The sequence below is a fragment of the Oreochromis aureus genome, unplaced genomic scaffold, assembly GCF_013358895.1.
Source record: "Oreochromis aureus strain Israel breed Guangdong unplaced genomic scaffold, ZZ_aureus HiC_scaffold_63, whole genome shotgun sequence".
Taxonomy (NCBI): Eukaryota; Metazoa; Chordata; class Actinopteri; order Cichliformes; family Cichlidae; genus Oreochromis; species Oreochromis aureus.
Window position 1 is genome coordinate 12,256 of NW_024108961.1, and position 23,561 is coordinate 35,816.

General features: G+C 39.6%; 1 protein-coding gene and 1 long non-coding RNA gene across 2 annotated transcripts; one reads left to right on the forward strand and one right to left on the reverse strand.

Moving 5' to 3' along the window:
- Positions 1-1,265: 1,265 nt before the first annotated feature.
- Positions 1,266-22,267, forward strand: LOC116324235 (synembryn-A-like). The gene is made up of 13 exons (XM_039607865.1): positions 1,266-1,313; positions 1,682-1,780; positions 2,631-2,678; positions 6,155-6,319; positions 6,581-6,711; positions 7,017-7,152; positions 9,544-9,732; positions 16,750-16,844; positions 16,970-17,120; positions 19,373-19,468; positions 19,567-19,711; positions 21,810-22,076; positions 22,162-22,267. Exons 2-12 carry the CDS (start codon positions 1,691-1,693, stop codon positions 22,058-22,060), a joined length of 1,497 nt encoding a protein of 498 aa, XP_039463799.1. The 5' UTR covers positions 1,266-1,313; positions 1,682-1,690; the 3' UTR covers positions 22,061-22,076; positions 22,162-22,267.
- Positions 21,263-21,836, reverse strand: LOC120437303. Its single transcript, XR_005610999.1, has 3 exons — positions 21,740-21,836; positions 21,593-21,632; positions 21,263-21,392 (listed from the first exon to the last, which is right to left on the reverse strand). It is a non-coding gene; the product is annotated as an uncharacterized LOC120437303 (long non-coding RNA).
- Positions 22,268-23,561: the final 1,294 nt, after the last annotated feature.

The following is a 23,561-nucleotide window of genomic DNA, read 5'->3' on the forward strand; positions in this document are numbered from 1 at the left end:
TGCATCATAGCTAAGTGGATTTTAGCTAATACAGAGGCACTGCCCGAAAGTCTGAATTGATGTATTTAAGTTTACTGTAGATAGCATCACTTCAAAACAACCGTTCAGTTGTGCTCTACAAGGCAGCAATGTTCTTTCTTTTTCTGTAATTTAGCCCTATTCTTTGCTATAACAATAGAATTGTCATGAAACGCTGTGTGGCAGGCAGGAGTAGGACCCAAGATGCAGGCACTCAGACTCGAGGGATGAACTCAAAAACTCAGCTTTATTTGCTGACGGGGAAAGCATACAAAACTAAACTGGGGAATGTAAACTTACACTTGACGGAGAGCCACACGAGGAAACACACAGCTTGAGGGACGACGCGACACTGACTCAGAGAAACACAGGGTTTAAATACACTGGGAAGTAACGAGGGGAATGAGACACAGAAGGAGAGCACAGCTGGGAGAAATCAGAACTGACGAGACGAGGGAGCAAAGTAGAATACACTCAGAAGAGACATGGACCTTCAAAGTAAAACAGGAAGTAGCACAGACGCAAACTAGACTAAGGGAGACAGAGCAACTAAGAAACACAGAACAACAACAAAGAGACAGAGGGCAGCTATTAAATACTCAGAGAACTAAAGAGAATACAAGAAAGCCAAACTAAGACATTAGACTAAAGAATAAACTGGGGGAACAAAGGGAACTAAGATCATAATACAAAACTCAGAGACACAAGAAACTCAAAACACTGGGTCACCGACCCAGGACCGTGACAAGAATAGTTCATCCATCAGACATTCGAAAAGCATACGGTGGAATACAGTTTATTTATCTTCCTCTCAGGAACTTTGTATCTCAAGCAGGAATTGTGTGATGCAAATCCAAATCAGCGTAGAGTCATAGTAAGGATTATTTTGTAATCTGTTTCTCTAAATATGATACACAAGGACATTAAACCTAAGCAGTCCACAATATGCAAATGAATATTGACAATGCTCGTACCAGGTCAGTGAGAGAGAAAAGGATATGGCAAACCTTTTTGGGAACATATTTCTGTATCATTCTAGGAGCTGTGGCTCAAAGACCGAATCAAACACTAATGGGAAGACCAAACTGTAGGGTGTAAGTGTGTGGTAGAGAGAGAGGATGACACAGTTCATGAGTGTACTGTGTGGTTCTAGTGCTGTAAATCCAAAGCTTATAGAAATTAGGGGTGGGGTTAGGACAGACAGAGAAGAGAAAGAAGATTAGCTGCTTCAAAGGTTTCTTCGGCGATAAGAAGCTGCCAGTGGTTGTGTGTTCTTCTCTTTATTACACCAGCAGGTGAGTGAAAGATGTCTTGACTAGTGTTATACAACTAAGAGGAAACTTTAGTGTTGTTCAGTGTGGTGCGCTTCATAGATACAAAAAGAAATAAAGAAAATCCAGTATATGGTTATTGTGCAAATGTATTTATAGAAACACTGACTTTTTTAATAGATATTGTTCTGTCATATTTGACATGTGCTTTAATGATTGTACTTTATCTCAGATAATATTTGAATTAAGTTATTTCATTATCAAAGTTTATTAAAATACTTAGCTAAAACTTTTTATTTCAAACTTATTTTTGGTGATAAATTTCTTTCCTTTCTGATTGTCTTTTAGTTGTAGTTGCATTTGGCTTTTATTTCATCCTTTTTTGTGCTTAGGCTTGAAGCATGGTTCCAGACATAGAGAGAATTATTGAGAGCATCGTCCGCAGAGACCAGGACAGCGTGCAGCTTCTGCTCAACAGCTACAACACACAGGTCACTATTCTTTGTTACGATTACTGTGTTGCTCTACAAGTATTTAATTATGCAACAATGGAAACAGTTTGTCTGTACCTTCGACACTGTAAGCTAAAAATTTTAAATATTACTTATCATCATATTAATCATTACAGCACTTCAGCAAAAAAATCTGATTTCTTCTTATTTAAAAAAGTGACTTTGCATTAATATATTGACACAACACAATTAATTAGCATTATAAATTGGATGTTGCACAAATTTAGAATCTGGTGGCTTCTAGTGGTTTTCCCAAAGACTGAGTCAGTGTTGATCATCACAGCAGCTAGTTTTCTTGGTCTGGCTTGTCCAGAACCAGAGCTGACCCCTCTAGTTCCGGTCATGGTGCCCGTGTTGGCCTTCCTTGATCATATTTCTGTGTCTGAGTGGCCTCGCTAGCTCCGGTCTTTGAGCCAGAGCCAACACCTTGTTCCCTATTTTTGCTCTGCCTCCAGCAGGATCCACCTGTATGATGCTGCACTTCTGGAGGAATTCTGGTTCAATCATTCACCCTTTGACAAAAAACAGTTTTTCCAATTGCTCTTTTAATTTTGTACGTCATTATTAAAAATATGTATTATCTATATATCTATCTATGTTGTGAACCTGCTATTCTCTAAAAAAGAAAGAAAAAATGAATATGAATGAATAAGAAGTGATATGAAAAATGAATATCCTTAAAATATTGTTTTTCTGAAATTAAATTGGCACTGCCATTATCACATCACAGTTTGATGTTCCCATATTCTAGGACACTTTGTCAGTGCAAATATGTGATCTAGCTTTTCTCCATTTTTCTAACTGCTTGTATTCTTTCATTTCTCCACAGTATGCAGAGTGCTTCTTTTTCAACACTGAGGAACAGGAGAGGCGAAAGGTCAGCTTTGTGTTTTTCTCTTCAGTAGTTTCATTCTTTTCATCTACATTTCCTTTGCTATATTTCAGTCTCATGTCAGTTCCCTGTCAGTTGTGTTTTGACTCTTAGCGTGATCTCTAAATGTATAATGTAAAGCATGCTTATAGCAGTCTAGACAATATGTGCTGGATTCACTGGAGTATTTTGATTCTTTGCTATTTGTTTTTAGAAAAGTTTGTCCATTTTCATAGCACATGATTTTCCAAGTGCTCAGTGATGATCCCAACCTTCCCACAAACAGAGGCTTAGGAATATGTTAGATGAGCTGGAATAGACAAAAAAGTCTTCTTGGATTATTTTTGCTGGGCAGATTTTCAGTTTGCTTGAATTTCTCTTGCTGTTTCTGTGAGATGTTCTGCTGCCAAACTAAAAAACAAGAAAAGGGCATAAAAAAAGACAACAGACTATTAACTGCTAGAAATTCTGGTCTGTTGTGTACCCTTTGACAAAGTTCCTCTTTATTATTTTCAGTTTGTTTTTCATCCTCATGTTTTAGCAGCCCACAATCTTTATGAACTGCAGTTTAATAAAGATCGATAAACTTCAGTTAATAAAGGTAAAATTTGAACCCGAATGATTAACAGTTCCATCTCAAATGAACTTCTTTCCAGCTCATCTGTCCTGATTCTGCTGTCCTCCATCTCAGTTTTCATCTGTTTCTAATGCTTAAATATCAATTCTACTTTTTACATGTATTTCTGTCACTGTTCATGGACTATCTGGCTGCAGCAGCAACAACTGGAAGAGGTTTGGGGCATTGATTTTTTTAATTAGCAAACGTACACTAGATAGAAAATTGATAAGATATGCATGTTGGTGTGATCTTAAAACTGGACGCAAACAAACGGATTTCTTTATCTAGATACAAGGAGTTTCTGAAGTGTTGCAATATTTTTAATTAGACGTGGTAGGAAAATGCTGTTAGGATAAGGCTCTGACATTAAATATGTAAAAAGAAACTTTCCCCTGATGGCAAGAAAACAAAGTCCAGTTCACTCTAAGTAATCAAATCACTAAACACAGTGTGGACTGTATCTACCTTGGTATTACCATCAAGCAAAAATAATAAAAATAAAACATGGGAGTGAATGCAACAAATACTATTAGGGAGAAATTTTAAAACTTCCAAATTCCAATTAAAATATATTAGCCATTGCACTGTATGGTAGTCGAGCATGGGGTTCCCTCTACATGCAGTGTGCACAGTGCAAACCACCAACTAGGCATATACCCACTGATAATTATAGTTCAAAAGAAATCACTTCATTTCTTTAAATCACCTTAAATCCAGCCTCCTTGCTTTCCCCCAAAGAGTCCTCTATGTCAGCTGGTGCTGAGACTAACTGGCTCCTGTCAAACACACCCTGATCAAGCTTAGAACAGCACTGTATTACACATCACTAGTATACTACACTACTACCACACGAGTATATATCAACATACCTCTAACATTTATTAAGCTTCAAAAAATTGTATTTTGACATTTTGGCAATATTGTTTTCAGGAACTCTCATGCGAATAAAGCACCTTTAAAGTTAATTATAATCAGATAGAGAGATAGAGAGAGTGAGTGAGAGAGTGCTGACTCGGTATAACAGTAATCCAAAATAATACCAGTGTGTGCATGTGAGTTCCAAAACCGGTTGCTAATTATATTTAAGCTGCTTGAGCACCTCATGACTAAGCATTAGCAGCACTGACCTTCACTGTGCAGACATGCTAGAGCTACACAAAATATTCTTTTTCCTCTACACTCTCCGTACGGTGCAAATTAATCTCATCAAGATATTTGCTTAAATGATCTTGTAATTTTCAGTGAAACCATCTAAAATGTTCTAAACTTACATACAACTACACAATAAAAGGATGTGGTATTTGTCTTAAGTGCTTCAGTGCTTTTTGGTATTATAACCAGAGATGGGCAGTTACGCGTTACTTGTAACGCATTACTGTAATCCGATTACTTTTTTCAAGTAACGAGTAATGTAAGGGATTACTATTGCAAAAACGGTAATTAGATTACCGTTACTTTCCCGTAGGAACGCTGCTTTACTGCGTTACTAAAACCGTGAGTTTTTTCCGAGAATGTCTCATGACAGTGACGTAAGCGAGTGCGACGTTCGTGAGAACAGCTGTCTGCAGATCAACAATGGATAATATATCAAGTACGGGAGAGAGTATGAGCGTGCAGCGTTTAAAGCGTGGAAGTACTGACCTTATTTTGAGTTTGATTCCATAAAAAGTGACAAAAACATTAGTGTCCGTTGTGCGTGGGAAGAAAACTTCTTTTTACAGCGAAAAAAACCCCTAAACTTCCAAGCAAGCAGCGAGTGCGCTACGACTGTAATGGGAAATTCATAGAGAAACTCGCGGATTCTTCAACTGACCGCTGCGGCACACCTGCACCAGGGTAAACCTCCGCCTACCCCACTCCTGCTTTACAGGTGAAAATAGAGCAACTAGTCTTTGACTTTATTTATTTTCTGCTGTGTTTTACTTGCATCTATTTGAAAGAGTGAGTGTAAACACAAAAAAATATTTTATTTTATGTGCTGGAATGTGCAGAAAATAGGTTTAAATGTTAAACAAATTCTTCCAGTCAGAGAATGTTGCATATAATTTAATTTTTGCTTGATGCATAAAGTTAAAAAATTAAAACTAATAAATCAAGTTTTAAAAAGAGACTTTTCCATTTGATTACATTTTATATGATGGATTATGCAGAAAAAGTAGAATTGGGCTGAAAGATCTATCGCTTTATCACCTATTCAGGTTGTAAATTGTGTTTTTAAAAAGTAACTAAGTAACTAAGTAACTAAGTAATTAATTACTTTTGAAAATAAGTAATCAGTAAAGTAACGGGATTACTTTTTTGGGGAAGTAATCAGTAATTAGTTACTGATTACTTTTTTCAAGTAACTTGACCAACACTGATTATAACTTTAGTGTAGTACTGTAGTGCAAGTGCTGCAGGATATAAAGTGAAGAGGATGTAAATATCCAAATATCCAAATACAGCATGAATAAAAAAGTGGTCATGTGTACTTGTCTTTATTATTATACAGCCATGTCATAATCATCAATCAATCAGCACTGAGTTTCTTGTGTTGCATTGAACAGACTTTGCAGTTATTAGTGCTATTTCTCTCTCTTGGTTAATTAGTTCAGGAAGAAAAAATTCAGGGACTGTGCTCCTGCTTCTGACTCTGACATTGACTCAGATGATGAGAATGCAGAGCTTCTGCTCCGGCAGGTAGGCCAGTAATTATATACCCCTGTGTGTCTACTCTCATGGCTACATGTACCTATGTATGCTAACACAAGTCTGCCACACTGATCCCTGTATTTGCATATTTTGCATTCTTTATCTTTTCTACTTGCAGTTCGTCATTCTAAACCTTCACTGTAACGTCTCCTCCCTTGACTATTTTTTTCAGGATCTGTCTGCAGCCCTGTTGTGCTTCATTGGTAGTCAGCTACAGCCGGCGGTTTTACGGGTTTCCCTGCATACACTGCGTATCCTGTCCCGTGACCGTAGGGCCCTGGGGCACATGGTCACTGATAGTGCCCTTCTCACATTAGCACACATGGGAGGCATCACCATACCACAGACATGCCTACAGCAAGAAAATAAGGAAGCTGAAGATCAAGTGGGCAGATCATGCAGCACGACCCATATTAGAGCTGTGAGTAGTTGTGAGCAGGGTGCAGAAGCTGGCACTGCCCCGTCTGGGTGCTCTGTGGTTTCATTTTCTGTTCTTGCTGAAGGAGCTGTCTCTCCAGCCACATGTGGTTCAGTGAATCACTGCTATCAGCAGAAACATGATGGAGAGCATGTGACGCTCTCCCGTGGCAAAAAAGACACCCAACAAGATAACATTGAGGAACTAGAGAAGGAGGAGGATGGAGAGGTGTGCAGGAAGGAAGCCTTGAAAGTCTTGTGTAATGTCATCTACAACAGTCCCCGGGCACAGGAGAGAGCCAGTGCACTAAGGTGACATTTTAAAAAATGTGTCGACTTGGTCGTAAAATTGCGTTCCAAGCTACAAGTTTCATTGTCTGCTAAGAAAACGATTAGCAATAAAGTCTCTATAAAAATGTCAAATGAAGGCAAACAAAAACATCAGAATGATACATTTGAGAAATTTAACAGGATGCAATGAAAACCATTCTTGGTTGTCAGTTTTTTTTACCAGTTATTTTCTCCTAAATCATTTACAATTTTTGCAACTATATTTTTCTAGTTATATTCAATTACTGTTTATTCTTTTTAAAATGTGATTCCTATATTCATGAAAGGCTATTGCAAGGTTTGTGGGAGAGTCTGAAGGAGGAGATCTGGAGTAAAGTGCCACTCAGCTGCCACTTTTACAAGCTGAGGCTACTCTTCTTACTGACAGCCCTAAGACCTGAACTCAGGCTGCAGCTGCAACAGGTAAATGATTTCTAACCTATCAGAGATGGAATTACATGATATCTATTGCTTTCTAGTAATAAAAAAGGTGATCTTGAGAAACTAAATGCAGTCACATCTGGGACATCTGTGACAGGCTTTTTATGTTGGACAATCAAAAGTAACCATGATTGCTTCAAACACATGAAGTCTCTCAAAATGTCCTATGACATTGTTAGATATGATACTGTTAATTTACAGGAGCCATTTAATATGTATAATCCAGTTATACTGAAAGTGGACCAAAGCTTTTTAACATTTTATTTAGATATCATTTTACAGTATACTCCCAGTGTATGGATGTTGCGCTTGTCAGCTGACTGTAGATTGTTGCCACATTAAAATCTTAGCAATAATAAAATTAAGACTTGATTAAATATTTCTTCATCATAACTAAACCTACAAAGTCTACACAATTAGACAAACAGACAGTGATCACACCACCTCCAAGCCCTTATAGGCCTTATATGCTGATCAGGACAAACCAGAAATGTACGTTTTCTGGTCTCCTGGAAAAGAAACAAACAAAGAGTGTCAAAGAACTGTGCTTCAAATCAAATCAAATCAAAATCAAATCACTTTTATTGTCACATCACATGTGCAGGTACACTGGTACAGTACATGCGAGTGAAATTCTTGTGTGCGAGCTTCTCAAGCAACAGAGTTGTGCAAAAATACAACAGCGTAAAACAAGCAAAATATAAGAATGGCTAAATCTGAGAGTAATAAATATATGTACAATATATAAGAGTGTATGCATTACTGGATGTGTATACTAAACATGTTTTTCTATGTGTGTGTGTGTGTGTGTATATACATATTTTACAAATTAAATAGAGTGAACAATAAAATAAGATATATAAAATGTACAGAGGTTGGTAGTTGGACGTGCAAAACAGTGGCATTAATGTACAGTGTGGAGTGCATAATGTTGAATTTCCAGTAGTGAGGGTGAGGTGTCTATGACATGTTCAGCAGTCTGATGGCCTGGTGGAAAAAGCTGTCTCTCAGTCTGCTGGTACGGGACCGGATGCTGCAGAACCTCCTTCCTGATGGAAGTAGTCTGAACAGTTTATGGCTGGGGTGACTGGAGTCCTTGATGATCCTCCCTGCTTTCCTCAGGCACCGCTTCCTGTAGATGTCTTGGAGGGAGGGAAGCTCACCTCCAATTATCCGTTCAGAGCACCGCACTACTCTCTGGAGAGCTTTGCGGTTGTAAGCGGTGCTGTTGCCATACCAGGTGGTGATGCATCCAGTGAGGATGCTCTCAATGGCACAGCGATAGAAGGTCCTGAGGATGCGGGGGCTCATGCCGAATCTTTTCAGTCTCCTGAGAAAGAAGAGGCGCTGCTGCGCCTTCTTCACTGTTCTGTTTATGTGTATTGATCACGTAAGATCCTCAGCCAGATGTACACCAAGGAAGCGGAAGCTGCTCACTCTCTCCACAGCGTTGATGGTGATGGGGGTGTGTACTTCTCTGCACCTCCGGAAGTCCACTATCAACTCCTTTGTCTTTGCGACGTTGAGGGTGAGATGGTTGTCTTGACACCAGTGGGTCAGGCGCTGACCTCCACCCTGTAGGCCGCCCTCATCACCGTTGGTGATAAGACCCACCACTGTAGTGTCGTCCGCAAACTTCACAATGATGTTGGAGTTGTTAGTGGCCGTGCAGTCATAGGTGTAGAGTGAGTACAGGAGAGGGCTCAGTACACACCCCTGTGGAGCACCAGTGTTCAGTGTGAAGGGGGATGAGGTGGTGCTGCCCAGTCTGAACACTTGGCGTCTGTCAGACAGGAAGTTAAGGATCCAGCTGCAGAGGGAGCTGCTCAGTCCTAGATCCTGCAGTTTCCTGTCCAGCTTCGAGGGAACGATGGTGTTGAATGCTGAGCTGTAATCTACAAACAGCATTCTCACATACGTGTCTCTCTTCTCCAGGTGTGACAGGGCAGCATGGAGTGTCAGGGCTATGGCATCATCAGTGGACCTGTTGTGGCGGTATGCGAACTGTAGGGGGTCCAGTGAGTCGGGTAGTGAAGAGCAAACGAAGTCCCTGACCAGCTTCTCGAAGCATTTGCTCACGATGGGGGTCAGGGCTACAGGTCGCCAGTCGTTCAATGAGGAGATGGTGGAGGATTTGGGTACAGAGACGATGGTGGCCATTTTGAAGCAGGCTGGGACTACAGACAGAGAGAGGGAAAGGTTGAAGATGTGTGTAAAAACTCCAGCCAGCTGAGCCGCGCATGACTTGAGGACGCGGCCGGGAATCCCGTCCGGACCAGTAGCTTTGCGTGCGTTCACCTTCCTGAAGCACCTCCGCACATCCTCCTCAGACACATCTGCCTTAAAGCTCAGTGGTTTGTTTGTTCTTGTCAGGAGCGGGGAGTGTCAGTGCTGACCAAAGCCTTGGAACAGTGCCTGGCTGTGAGGTGGGGTGTGGAATATGAGGTGCTTACCGACAGTACACAACCTCCCATTTCCATGGAAGTGTCCCAGAAGGTCATTGAGATCCTCAAGACACTCTTCAACATCACTCACATGTTCCACAGGCAGGAGCCTGATGAGGTGATTAGCTGGGGGATTCCTCAAATTTAGCTTGAGCTTAATAACTAAATCAAAGAAACTAACATCATATTGCTAACATCTAAATGTTGTTTGTTCAGGTATTATTGCTGAATTATTTTGTTTACAATACCAGTGTCCACTTTAAGGTAATCCTATATTTTGTTTTGCAGAGGTGACCAAAATCTAAGTTTTGTCTCTTAATGAGATTTTTAAAAAAGTGTAATACATTATTATTGCTGCCATTTACTTTGCTTTTAGTTGATTTGCAAATCACTCAAAACTTTTATTGAAAGCCATGCCAAAAAAATAAGTTGGGCAGGGGCACGTTTTGTATTCTTTTCTTTTGCCGTCACCGAGAAATAAGCTTTGAACGTCCAGTACAAGAGCTTCAGTTTGGTCAGGGAGGTAGACCAAGGCAACAGGCTGTAACTGAATCATATCTTTGCTTCATGGCTTTAGCTGATCAGCAATTCAACATAAGTTGAGTCCAGTCAGGACACGCCCCAAATCTCCAACCTTGTTCAACAGTTGAGCAAGGTTCCCTGAGTCTGTCAACTCTGCCTTCCTGTAATGTAGTTCAGTAATCTTTCATTGAGCTTATTTATATATATTTCCAGAGTATTACAAATCTACTCTTTACAGTTTTTCTTGATTGATTTGTCCACAGCAGGAATGTAATTCTCACCACTCTTAATACAAATTTTAAAACAGTTAAGGCATTTTTCCCAATGCAGACTCATCTGTGCAAAAGACAACCATAAAATCAAGATGTTTTTCACATTTGTCAAAACGTGTAAAGTCAGTCAATCATTTCAACCTTGTGCAAAACCTTTTACCACCATTTCAGGACGTTGATAGTGGCTGTATCCCAATTCAGGGTCTGCAGCCTTAAAGTACGCAGCCTCAACGGTCCTCAAGGGCCGCGTACTCAAAGACCGCTAAGGCCGGAAGTGCGAGGCTTGTGAAATGGGACGGTCTAGCCTCCGTCGTGCTGCCCAGGTTGCCTAGCAACCATGATAGCTGGAAACGTGTGGTTGACAGAAATGAAGGAGAACATATTTTGTTCATTTGTTTGTTTGTTTCTACATGAGCTTTGTGTGATTTAATAAGTATCTGAGGCTGAGACCACAGGACTGTAAAACATGATTGTTGGCCTTCATTTCTGTACTGAACAGTCATTTTAAGATTAGCTAGTAAGTAACAATTAGTTAATGTTGTTCATGAGACTAAAGTCAGTGTAAATATGATATGGCCATTATTATAGTTATTATATTAATCATTATTAGTTATTACAGCACTGAGTTTGAAGTCTTAAATCAAATCACTTTTATTGTCACATCACATGTGAAGGTACACTGGTACAGCACATATGAGGGAACTCTGTGTCAAATAATGAGCTCCAGTAAAGATTCAAGTTGTAGTTGTTTATATTTCCTATCACCTTAAATCTTCACTCAAAGACAAGTATCTTTGACAGTGTATATACAGATGTATTATATATAAGAGACAAACATTGTTCCTTCAGTATGTTGGCATTACTAAATTTGGCTCAATGCTTACATATATGTGTAAAAAGCAAATGTACGAGCTGTGATAACTGTTGCTGATAAGATGAAGAGTAGTCTGATATATGAAATATTCCTTTATTGGGTGAGAAAATCAGACCATGTCATAACTGCTTTAAGTCATACAGAATAGATATCAGAGCCTTAAACAGGCTGACTTCTGCTAAATGGGTCAAACTGGGCAGAAACTATACAAACACATAACATCCTTATAGAATATGATGTAACACTATAGATCAACTTACCTCAGAATATATAAAGCATATAAACAATTACAGCAATAGGATGCAACAAACACAGCAGTGCTACTAATCCAAAATACTCAAAGCTTCATAGAACTGAAACAAACATTTATTTTTAGCTCCATTCTGCTGCTGATACATACTTTAGGTTTCTGAATATGAAACTTGTTGCTGCCTTTCATAGTGTGTAACTTGAAGGCCCTGAGTACTTTCTCCCACACTGAAAACACTGGAATGATCAAATTACTTGAACATTACCTAATAAGACTGATTCAGGACAGACAGTTAGTTATGTTAAACTTTCCTAGCAGTCCTTCACAAACAGGGAACAGTCTGTCTATTCTCCACATCTGTCAGCTGCTGCTGGCTCTTCCTCCTCCTCTTCCTCACACACTGCTGAGTTTGTCCTGGTGGATCATCAGGGGTGCAAAGCCTCACAGATGATGTGCAGCAGTGGGTCCCTCAGTCTGTCCTCACTCTGGACACTTGCAGTTGTCACACATGGAAATCAAATGTGTGATAAGCTGCAGGATTCAAACACAAGTGTAACTTATAAATACATGTTCATACTTTTATTCCACAATCAGAGAGAAAGAAACAGAGAGTGCAGGACAGACAGACAGGTGACAGTCTCAGGTGTACACACTGCTACAAAACAGCACAAGAGAAGGAGGATTTAGTGTTTGTGTTATTACGAGTGCTAAACAAGAAGAGTTCCCAGATGGTCCAGTGGACACATGTGTGACTCCTGTGATTAAAGCATCTTTCTTTCAGCTTAACGAGTGAACCGTCAGCTCGTTCAATCACACGTTAAAGTCCGTTTGGCTCGACACCACCGAACAGAGGCAGCAATATAACATAGCTAACATTAACAGTGCAGTGAATCCTGCTTGTGCCGTCATATTCAGGACTGCAAACCGAGCAGCATCACTCATTTTCAGCTTGTTGTGTTTGTGGATATATGACTGACTTTAATTACGCATAAAATCATCACATTCTCTGTAAGATTAAGGTCGACTATTGAACGGCGTATATTTGAAAGGCTTTAAAACCAAGTAAACGCTGAAAGTACAAACATCGCTAATGTCACATAACTTTGCCGACATGTGGCCAACAGTAATGTTTTAATGTTCTCCGTTATTAAACATTTGCACATAAATAAGTGACATATTATTCAGTCCTTACTTTTAACAGTTTACTCTTCGGCCGCTCCGCTTCTGCTGTCTGCGGCAAAATTATCCACACCGACTGCCGCGCTATGAATTGTGGGATATGTTGGGCCACGAAGTCTACACCGCCACGTCCTTAAAATTCAGGGAAATGAAGGACGCATTTGAGGGCCGCATTTCGAGCAGCCTTTGAATTGGGACAGCCTTCGGCGCGTCACTGTGACGTAATCGGCCTTAAAATGCGGCCTTTAAGGCTGCAGACCCTGAATTGGGATACAACCAGTGAGTTGCTTTTTCCTTTTATTAAAGCCTTACTAACTTTGGAAATAGTGCTAATGTGGGTTAAAAATTGTTCAGAAATAAAAGAAATGTGAAGGATTTATTTGAAACTTTACAAAATTGATGTTGAGTCTGTGTTTCCAGAGGCCCCGCTGGTTTAGAGACTTCCTCATGAAGAACGAAAACAAGACAGAACATCTTCAACCGGTCTTTTACTCGCTAATGAGGAAAGGCTTGGTCAGAACCCAGGGGCGGATCTAGAGAAATTTTCTTAGGGTGGCATGAGAGTGGCAAAGAAATCAAATGGGGTGGCAAAATCAAAGCCTTTTTTTTTCAAACACATACGCAGGTGGTTACATATGGTTAAAATAATTCAAATGCAGTAAGTATACACGTTTTTCATTAAAATATAGTCTATAACTTAATTATTGTCTGTAGCCCACATAATTAAACACTTTAGTTACATAAAACATGTGAGTTTTGATGTTATGTACTGTATAGCCTGTATAATAAATAAACATGTAGCCCATTAAGAATAAAATCCAGAAAGCTACACAACGTGGGGGGGTTCATTTACAAACACAAGTCTAACTTAAGTTTCACTGTTTTTTGTTAGAAAACAATCAGACTGTTTGATGCTTAAATTACACAAAATGTCAGAAATCTGCACTGTCATGAACAAAAATTTACACCTAATTTTTCATGATTTGTTGGATTAACCCTCTGAGGTCTGAAACACAGCCGACCATTTTTGACTCCTTTTGAGTTTACGTTTGTATTTCACCCTCAAATTGTTTCATTTTATTTTTTTTCCCCTTGCCTTGTTTGGGATCATTCTTTTCAGCTCAACTGAATTTAGTTGTTTTTTCACTGAAATACTGCATTAGTATTACTGATCTGAAATCACACAAAGAACTTAAAATCCTAGTAGTGTTTTTTACTGTAAAAAAAACACAGACATGTTGAGTAAATTTTTATAACTTGAAATGTAAATATAAATTGTACATTTTGTAAACATCTACAACTATTTATCTAAAAATGCAGCCAATACGCCGTTTGTTTCATTTTGTACAACCATTTAAAAATATTACTAAAACTAAAATGAGAGAACAATCAGGTGTCACAATAAGATGCCCAACAAATGATGTGTGCCACTAAAAAAAGTGTTTTTCCACCAAAAGACAGAGGAGAGCAGCACAGGGAGAAACCTGCAGGCCTGACAACAGGAGGTGTATCACTCTGCTGGTTTTCTACTTAGTGAGAGTGTTTACATTGCAAATGTGACTTTGTGACATTCATTAGTGCCCTCACTGACACACAAAACAAAACAACAACTACACAACAGACTAACTACACAAGACAACACAACACACTAACGATACACTCCACGCTAAACGTCACAAATCTCCCACATCTAAAAACTCTCTCTCTCTCTCTCTCTCTCTCTCTCTCTCTCTCACTCGCTCGCTCTGTCTCGCTGCCGTTACTGTCACTCCCAAAACTTTCCCCTCTTCCTAAACAACCAAATCCCACGTGTTGACTTTTTTTTGTTTTTATTGGTCGACATGGTACATTTTTCTTTTCTTTTCTTTTTTTTTTCGATAGGAAAGAGGTGGCTTTTTTTCTTTCTTTACTGTTTTCGCGCTGTCCTTAGAAATCGTTTAAAACACACACACACACACACACACACACACACACACACACAAACAAAAACGTGACGACAGTATTTAGAAAAAAGCATGGCTTATATATATTATCATAACTCTGGATTTACTGGGCTGTAATTAAAATTTAAAAACTTTGAAGTCCGAACTTTCAATATGGGCTGAAATAGAGACTCAGTGTGGCTGGAGCTTGTTGCTATGTCAGCTTAAATCAGTCATGTGATTTGGAGGTGCAGCGTGTCCGTGGACCCCAGAGGGTTAATAACACTCACCTTCCTTGTAACAACCAACCACCTGTGTGAAATCTGAAATTCCCATGGTGTTGTTCAAAATGTGCTCTGGCACAATCATAAGCATCGCTTGCTACTGAAAACAAGAAAAAAGCCGGTCCTGCTATGGACTGAACCTTTTGTTAATGGTGGAGGGGGGGACACTATGCAATATATTCCGTTTTAGCATTTATAGTCACTGTTGACTGTAACTATGCTCAAAGTATTAATGCTATCTTATTTTAATAAACAACACTGTCATATGCAAACTGGGGTGGCAAGGGATTATTTTAGGGTGGCACTTGCCACCCCATGCCACCCTTCTAGATCCGCCCCTGTCAGAACCAGGCTGTGAAGCTAAATGCTCCTCACCTGTCTCCAGACCAACTCCTTCAAAGAGCAGCCCTCCTCGCAGCTATTTATTCCCATGACAGTTACAGTTTACACAATACAACACAAGCACCTCCCACCGTAGAACCCCCTTGGTTACAAAAGACAAGGCACTGTGTGTGTGTGTGTATGTGTGTGCACGAATGTGTGTGTGTGTGTGTTTGTGTGACCTCCTGCTCACCAAAAGGATCATAAAAGCAGGAAGCTTACAACACAAGAAACAGATCTTTCAGATAGAATGTATCCACAATAAAACCTCCCCCAGAACACAGTGGCTGGAGAGGTCGTCAGGATCAAAGGAATGTCTTTGATCCTACTGCTTGAACTAAGACTTTACAAATTTAAGAAACACAATGACAACATTTAACAATTTGACTTAACAATTGATGCTTGTGAAACTATATGGATCAGAAAACAGAGAAACATGCACAATCTGAGAATATAATCAGAGTGTCCCTGGTCCTTCAACACCTGACGCCGACCTTGTTAAGCCGGTATGGCTTCAGTTACATATCTCACACTGCAGTTTTGATGTGTGGTGAGATTCAAGGGAGAGGTGCATCAACACAGTAAAAATGTCTTTGGTAGTGAAGCGTGCATAGAAACAATGCCAGCGTGTGTGGAAATGTGTTACTGATTTGAGAATCGCATTAAGAGTGGTGAGAATTATGTTTCTGCTGTGCGATTTGTGCTTCAGCGATCGAAAAAACTTGTAACAGGCTTTAGATAGAAATTTGTTGTTCTACACTGAAGCCTGATGATGTCACTTTCACATAATAAGGGGTTGTTTATTCAAAGTTCTTGCAGAGGCAACAAAAGCATTACAGTGTGTTAACTATGGCAAGTAAACTCTGTTTAAGCCGTCTATAACTGACAAAGAGAAAATACAAAGGTGTTGCTAATCTGCCTCTATGGCTCCCTTTGAAACTGTTGGCCTTTACAAATTCAATATACATTTTTTCTTCTTGTTTATCACATAGACTAAACCTGTCTGAAATAAATAAAGTATATAAATATATAGGGCAAATGTGAAAGTAAATTTGAGAATGTTCCCCAAACAATCTCACTGTAACTTTGGGCATTTTGACATCTGTGCCATTTAGCAGTAAGTCTTGCTGCTCTAGGTCTGTTACTCCTGGTTTACTGCAAAACATTATGCTATAGTCATTAGAAGGGGAAAATCAGAAAAAAATAAAGCCTGCTTAAAACAAAACAAAAGAAATATTTTCAGTCCCATATTATCTGTAAATCCAGTGGAAAAGTAAAATATAATAAAAGTATATTACCAAATTCATTGCAGGAAACATTTTTTCAATTAAAAAACATTAGATTAGCACATAGAAATAAATGACGCACATGGTCCAGGTTCAGAGAGGAGGAGGTGTGACCAATTCCCAGTTGTTATAAATTTTGCACTTATAGATGTTTAACTGTTTTAGGAAGATGCTGCCCTGTATCGACACCTAGTGGCTGTGCTGCGCCATTGTCTGCTCCTGTCATGTGAAGGAGAAGACACATTAGAAGAACTCCAAGGGTCAGACTACTATTTCTGAGGCTTTAGAAGGTTTTGGCTAAAATAATAGATATTGGAGTTATTATTGATAACCTAGATGACATTCTTACAGTTGATGTAAAAAGTGTTATGACTTCTGTCCACAGGCACACAGTGAATGTCCTCTCAGCATTGCCACTGACATGTCTGGATGTCCTGGTGTCTGTCCAGGTGGACCAAGCATCCCATAAGTGCGAGGGGGTCAACATGGACTGTGTCCACAACTTGTTACTCTTTATGAACAGACGGCTAAACAGGGCAAGTGAAATTGTGGTGAAGGAATCACATGTTGTGACTGTGTTAGTTTGAAAACATGACTGATACGGATATCAGTGCTGGTATGTTTTGTCTGATGAGCTTTACAGGTGAAAAAGAAAAATCAGGATCAACTTTAAGATTTCCTGAAGTAACAAATAATTAAACCTTAACTAAACCATACCAGAAAAGCCTTTATTTCTATAACCGAGGATTATAGAAAAGAAGGCTTACCAGAACCTTTATCATCTGCTAAAACCTAAATACAGAATGGTTAAAACATTATGCAAAGTAGGTATTTTTCCTGATACACAAAATATCTACTTCACTGACTTTAAAACAAAATGATTCTGAAAAGCAGAAGCTTAATCTTTTTGTATTACACCTGCAAGGAATCTTTTGTTTGCCTACAACAGCTCGACAGTGAAGGATTTTCATTATTTCATCAGAATTATGTCATCCCTATGGCATGGTTATATGCTCCTAGTAAAAATCACGTTATTTTTAGCTTAGTTTACTTCCTAAAATGATGAGTTGGATGAAGTTGTCCTAGGTTGAACATGCATCTTTGAGATTATGCTACTGCCACCATATTTTATGCCAGTTTCCCATCCATTTGATTAGTTTTTTTAACTGTCAAACAAAGATTGTTAGATATTGAATGACTGTAAGTCATTCGCATCTCACCTTCAGAGCAGAAGAATGATGTTGATGAGTTTGGAAAAATAAAATGTTCTTCATATAAAGACGTTAATCTCAAACTTGACATGGTGGCAAATTTGAGCAAAGTTGTTTGTAAAACAGTATTGCACCACTAAGCATTAATAAGATATTGGTAAATGCTTAAATAATCATTTATAAAACATAACTCCTTCCCAGTTTGTAATTTATTAATACAGATGTTACAAAAGTTTATTCTTGATGAACAGGCATTAACATGTTAATGCCATCATTTATAAAGTCTAAGTAAATAATTAAAGTATTTAAATGCAAATCTATATATAGAATGACTAAGATATGACCTCAGTGCTTGTGAGTTTTATAAATACTCCTTTCATAGGGTGTGTCCAAATTCATGGGCTGCATCCTCCTGAGGCCGCATTTGTAGACACTATGAACATGTTATATATGAGCTTATTAATCATTAAAAAACATTTATATCTGTTTATAAATGATACACTGAGAAAGACTAATGCTTTATAAAGGATGAATTTAAATTTTAACGAAAAGAAACCAGAAGTGTTGGTGTTTGGACCCAGTGGTTCCCGTGAGTCCTCCTCTGTTGATTTAGGATCCCTGGGAGTCTATTTTAAACCTGTTGTTACCGACCTTGGTTTTAAATTGGACAGTGATTTTAAATTGGACAACCAAATTAGAGCAGTGGTAAAGTCCAGTTTTTATCATTTAAGGCGACTGGCAAGAGTGAAATCTTTTCTTTCGAGGCAGCACCTTGAAACAGTGAGCCATGCTTTTATTTCTTCCCGTGTGGACTACTGTAACTCACTTTATACGGGGGTCAGTCAGTCATTGCTCTCACATCTGCAGCTGGTTCAAAATGCGGCTGCACGACTCCTAACAGGAACTCGTAAAAGAGAGCATATAACCTCTGTCCTAACCTCACTGCACTGGCTGCCTGTGTCTTTTAGAGTTCATTTCAAAATTCTCATGTTTGTTTTTAAATGCCTTTAAATCCCAATCTTGCCCTGCCTTACCTCTCTGAGCTTCTTCATCTCCACACACCCTGTCGGTCTCTCAGGTCAGCTGACCAGCTGCTCCTGGAGGTACCGAGATCCAGGAGGAAGCTCAGAGGGGGCGGGGCCTTCTCTGTCGTGGCTCCAAAATTATGGAATAACTTGCCCTTGCATGTTAGAGAGGCCCCTTCACTGTCCACTTTTAAATCATGTCTTAAAACCCTTTTTTTTTTTTTTTGGCTTTTTAAGCTCAGTGAGACTTAGTTTCTCTTTTAATTTAATTAGTTATTTAATTAATTAATTTACTTTTCTTTGCTTTGGTTTTTATTTATATCTCATGTAATTTGATTTTATAGTTCCAATGTACAGCACTTTGTGTCAGCTGTGGTTGTTTTAAAGTGCTTTATAAATAAAGGTAATGATGATGAGGTGATGATAAGCACTTACTAATTCCTTACTATTGCTTAATAGTGTTATCACACTATTACCACTATATTATTATATAGCGTTACCCAGTTTTTATTCATCTTTAGTGACATATGTAAGCTGTTTAATTGTACACAGGGCCAAAAGCTGAAGGAGAAACTAACACCTGTACTGAATCTACTGACTGAGAGTTCTCGGGTACACAGGGAGACGCGCCACTACTTACGGCAAAAGGTAAAAAAAAAAAAAAAAAAGAAAGAAAGAAAGAAAAAAAAAGTACAAATTGGAAAATGTATCAGCAATTTTTTATCTAACCTCAACATTTGGAATAGATCCTACCTCCACTGAGGGATGTTGCCATCAGACCTGAGCAGGACAGCTCCCTCAGAGGCCAGCTGGTCCGCCTAATGACCCACGTTGACACAGATGTGAAGGATTGTGCTGCTGAACTGCTGTTTGTGCTCTGCAAAGAAAATGGTATAGTTGCAGTGTGCAAGACTAACTGTAGTGATGGGAAAAGTCAAGTTTTCAAAGGACTCTTTACAGTCAGGTGTGAGTTAACACAGTGCCAAGGAGAACAAACATCAGCAGTAATCTTAGAGCAGATTATTCTTCCCAAGAGCTGACATTATATTCAATTTACCCCAAGGTCAGACAAGCTTTGAGAAATTCCAGAAAAACCAAGGAGCTACATCTCAGATCTTACAGTCCTCAGTTACCATGTTAAATGTTAAAATTAGCACTACAATAACAGCAGACAGTACTATTAGATGTAAGAAGTATTGTATGGAATGGTTGACAGGAGAAAGTGTCTTCTCTGGAAAAAAAAAAAGAAGAGCCCCTGGTACTTCTCCAGCTTCTTGTGTTTCTTCTTCCTGATATTACTGTCATTCTGAACCGCTACATCAATCACTAAAGGCCATTTTCTTCTGTCTTCCACCACTATGTCCGGTTGATTAGCCATCACCATTTTGTCCGTCTGTATCTGGAAGTCCAATGGGTCCAACGAGTCCAACAGATGTTTCTGTATACTATGCCGGCCACTTGGTTATGGTGTTCCATGTATGCCCTGCCTGCTAGCTTCTTGCACCCTGCTGTTATGTGCTGGATTGTCTGAGGGGCAAACTCAGAGACATGGCAAGAATGAACTCAGAACTGACTCGTTAAACTTAAATCATCCTAATAATATCAAAACACTCGGAAAAGTACAACATTAAATAAATAACTAAATAAACTTGATTCATGTTTGGGCCATTGAGTCTGTCTTGTAGTCAGTCCAGGCAGTGCACAGTTCAGTCTGGTATTGCAGTCTAGGGCGACTGCTCGGTCTACCAGCAGCTCATGTTTGGCCCCTCTGGTCTTTCTGCCTATCCCTTTCTATGCCCAGCTCATGTATTGAGAGCCATGTGCCTGTTCATCTTAACTGCTATGGTGCCTGACAGGAGCTTCCATGTGGTACTGAGGCAGGTTATTGGTAGTTGGTTCCTTCTGGTCCCTTCTGGGGGTCCTTGGGTATCAGGACTGTCCGGCCTTCAGTTAGCCATTCTGGGAGTCTCATCCATTAGCAGCTCAGTCATTTGTGATGCCAGATGCTCATGGAGTACATGAACATTTGGGGCCTGGTTCTGTCTAACTCTTTTTACTGGAGACCTGTTCTTGGATACCTACCACTGTGATATATATATTTTCTTTCTTTAATTCCCCTCTCGCCCTTGCGGGCGGTCTATCCTTAAAGCTTGTGTCCTCTACCAGAGGCCAGGGAGCTTGAGGGTCCTGTGCAGTAGCTTAGCTGTTCCTAGGACTGCGCACTTCTGGACAGAGATCTCCAATGTTGTTCCTGGGATCTGCTGGAGCCGCTCACCCAGCTCCAAGTGCTCCAATTACCACTGGGACCACTGTTACCTTCACCCTCCACATCTTCTCAAGGTCTTCTCTAAGCCCTTGGTACTGCTCTTAAGTACTTTTGGTCTAATCCACCAACTTTCTCATGGAGCAAGCTCTTGCATCAGCCTGAGGGTAATTGATGGTCTTTAATATTTCTCCCATTTCCATTTAATTGCACCAGCAGTTGTTACCTCCTCACCAAGCTTCTCGCTAATGGTCTTGTATCCGATTCCAGCTGTGTGCAGATCTATAATCTTGTCTCTGATATCCTGATCTGAACAAACAAACAAACAAACAGACAAAACATGAAAATTTTAATAACTTTATTTTTCAATTATGTCTTTCACTTCCACTCTTCTGTTAACACCTATTAACACCTAATAAAGCATACTGTCAATGTGCTGTGCGGCGGGCAGGTTTAGGACCGAATATAAAGAAAGTAGCTCAAAGGGCAGCTTTATTGTTGGCACTCACAGGGACAACGAAGGCTGGAGAGGACCCAGGAATCCAAACACTAATAATAGAAGAAACACAAAACAAGGGAGCATTTTAGAATTGAAATATGAATTAAAAAGAAATAAATAAATATGACAAAAGATAAAACACGTTTCAGAAATATACCTGGAAACACTCACTGCACAGTAGGGAATTATTTCATATGGAAACACTTTCTTCTGTGTTCCCTTCACAGTCAGCCGATTTGTCAAATATACTGGATATGGCAATGCTGCAGGGCTGTTGGCAGCTCGGGGACTGCTTAATGGTAGAATGAGTTCTAGTAACAGCCAGTACTCCAGCGACTCAGACTCAGACACAGAAGAGTACCGAGAGGCCAAAGCCAAGATTAACCTGGTGACTGGCCGGGTAGAAGCAGACCAGCCTGATCCAATGGAGGGCATGACGACGAAGAGAAAGAAGAGGCACGTCACCTCATTAGTATGATCAACAGACTGTCACGGTGAGTGTGTTAAAAATGCAGAACACACAGTATTGTTAAAGAGAAGCTTTCATCTATAATAACGTATATACTGTTTCTTACCCAGTGACCAAATCATCCAGCCAATGGGTGTGACAGCTGAGGGCAGACTGGCTCCACTTTGGGGCCAAATGAGTGACTGCACGCTGGAAGAAGAGGAAGAGGAAGAGGAAGAATTGAATCTCATGCCAGAGGGGGGCAAAGACAGTCAGATGGAGTAGGATGATGGAAACAAAGAGCGAGGCAGAGATGCTAACACACATATATCCAGTGTTGGGAAGGTTACTTTTGAAATGTACTCCACTACAGATTACAGGATACATGCCCCAAAATGTAGTTTGTAATGTATTCCATTAAGTTACTCAATGTGAGTAATGTATTCTAAGTACTCTGGATTACATAATATTATCATGCTTTTTACAACTACATAAATGTACTATTACTGAAGGCTGGGTGGCTGTAGCTCAGGAGGTAGAGCAGGTCACCTACTGATCGGAAGGTCGGTGGTTCGATCCCTGGCTTCTCCAGTCTGCATGTCAAGTATCCTTGGGCAAGATACTAACCCCAACTTGCTCTCCGATGCATCCATCGGAGTATGAATGTGTGAAATGTCGTTAGAAAGCACTAAGTGTAGATGAAGTGCTTGTGAGAATGGGTGTGATTGGGTGAATGAGGCATGTTGTGTAGAGCGCTTTGAGTACTCCGTGAGAGTAGAAAAGCGCTATATAAGAATCAGTCCATTTACTCGCCAACGAGCTAACATTGCTATCTGGCGTTAGCTGAGGTTAGTTCATAGACTGCATTCAGAAGTGCACATTTGCAGCTAGCAGGTTGTTAATGCTATCCAGCAAGTCTAACAGTCTATGAACTAACCTCAGCTAATGTCAGCTAACAATGTTAGCTTGGTGACAAGTAGCCTTCAGTAATAGTAGTAAATCACACAGCAATAGTACATCGAAGATACTAAAGTGGCACATAACCCAGGTAGCTACCACAACTAAAACAAGCTAGCTGCAGTAGGCTAATGTTAGTTTTTCTTAAAAACAACTTATTTCCAGATGTTTCTTTAGGTTAGAGTCTTTTGACGCTGAGAGCAGATTGGTTGCTGGCAAACAAAGTTTGCACTGCACGCTAAGATTTCACCCATTCCTTTCTTCTTTAAATGTAAATTGGTGATTTTGCTGGCTGCGGGTCCATTGTGTAACTGAGGCCACCAACATTAACAGGACGCTTACATTAGAGCCTCTTATTGTGTGTTTTGCTGGAGAATTACAGAGGGGATAGCCTAACATATGAAACAGGAAAAGACTGCCATGTAATCCATTTATTTCAACAAAGGAACTGCATTCTAGTTATCACCTTTTAAACGGTAACTGTAATGGAATACAGTTACTCATATTTTGTTAAAGAGAGATAATCCATAAAGTGAAGGGTATCAGTCACTATTAACTAGATGGCGAGTGAGCT

Excerpts from the sequence above, each read along its gene's own strand:
- LOC116324235 (XM_039607865.1), top strand. The coding sequence starts at position 1,691 with ATGGTTCCAGACATAGAGAGAATTATTGAGAGCATCGTCCGCAGAGAC. Across the intron at positions 6,320-6,580 it reads CACACATGGGAGGCATCACC|ACCCAACAAGATAACATTGA; the intron begins ATACCACAGACA and ends GGCAAAAAAGAC. Across the intron at positions 19,712-21,809 it reads TGTGCTCTGCAAAGAAAATG|TCAGCCGATTTGTCAAATAT; the intron begins GTATAGTTGCAG and ends TTCCCTTCACAG.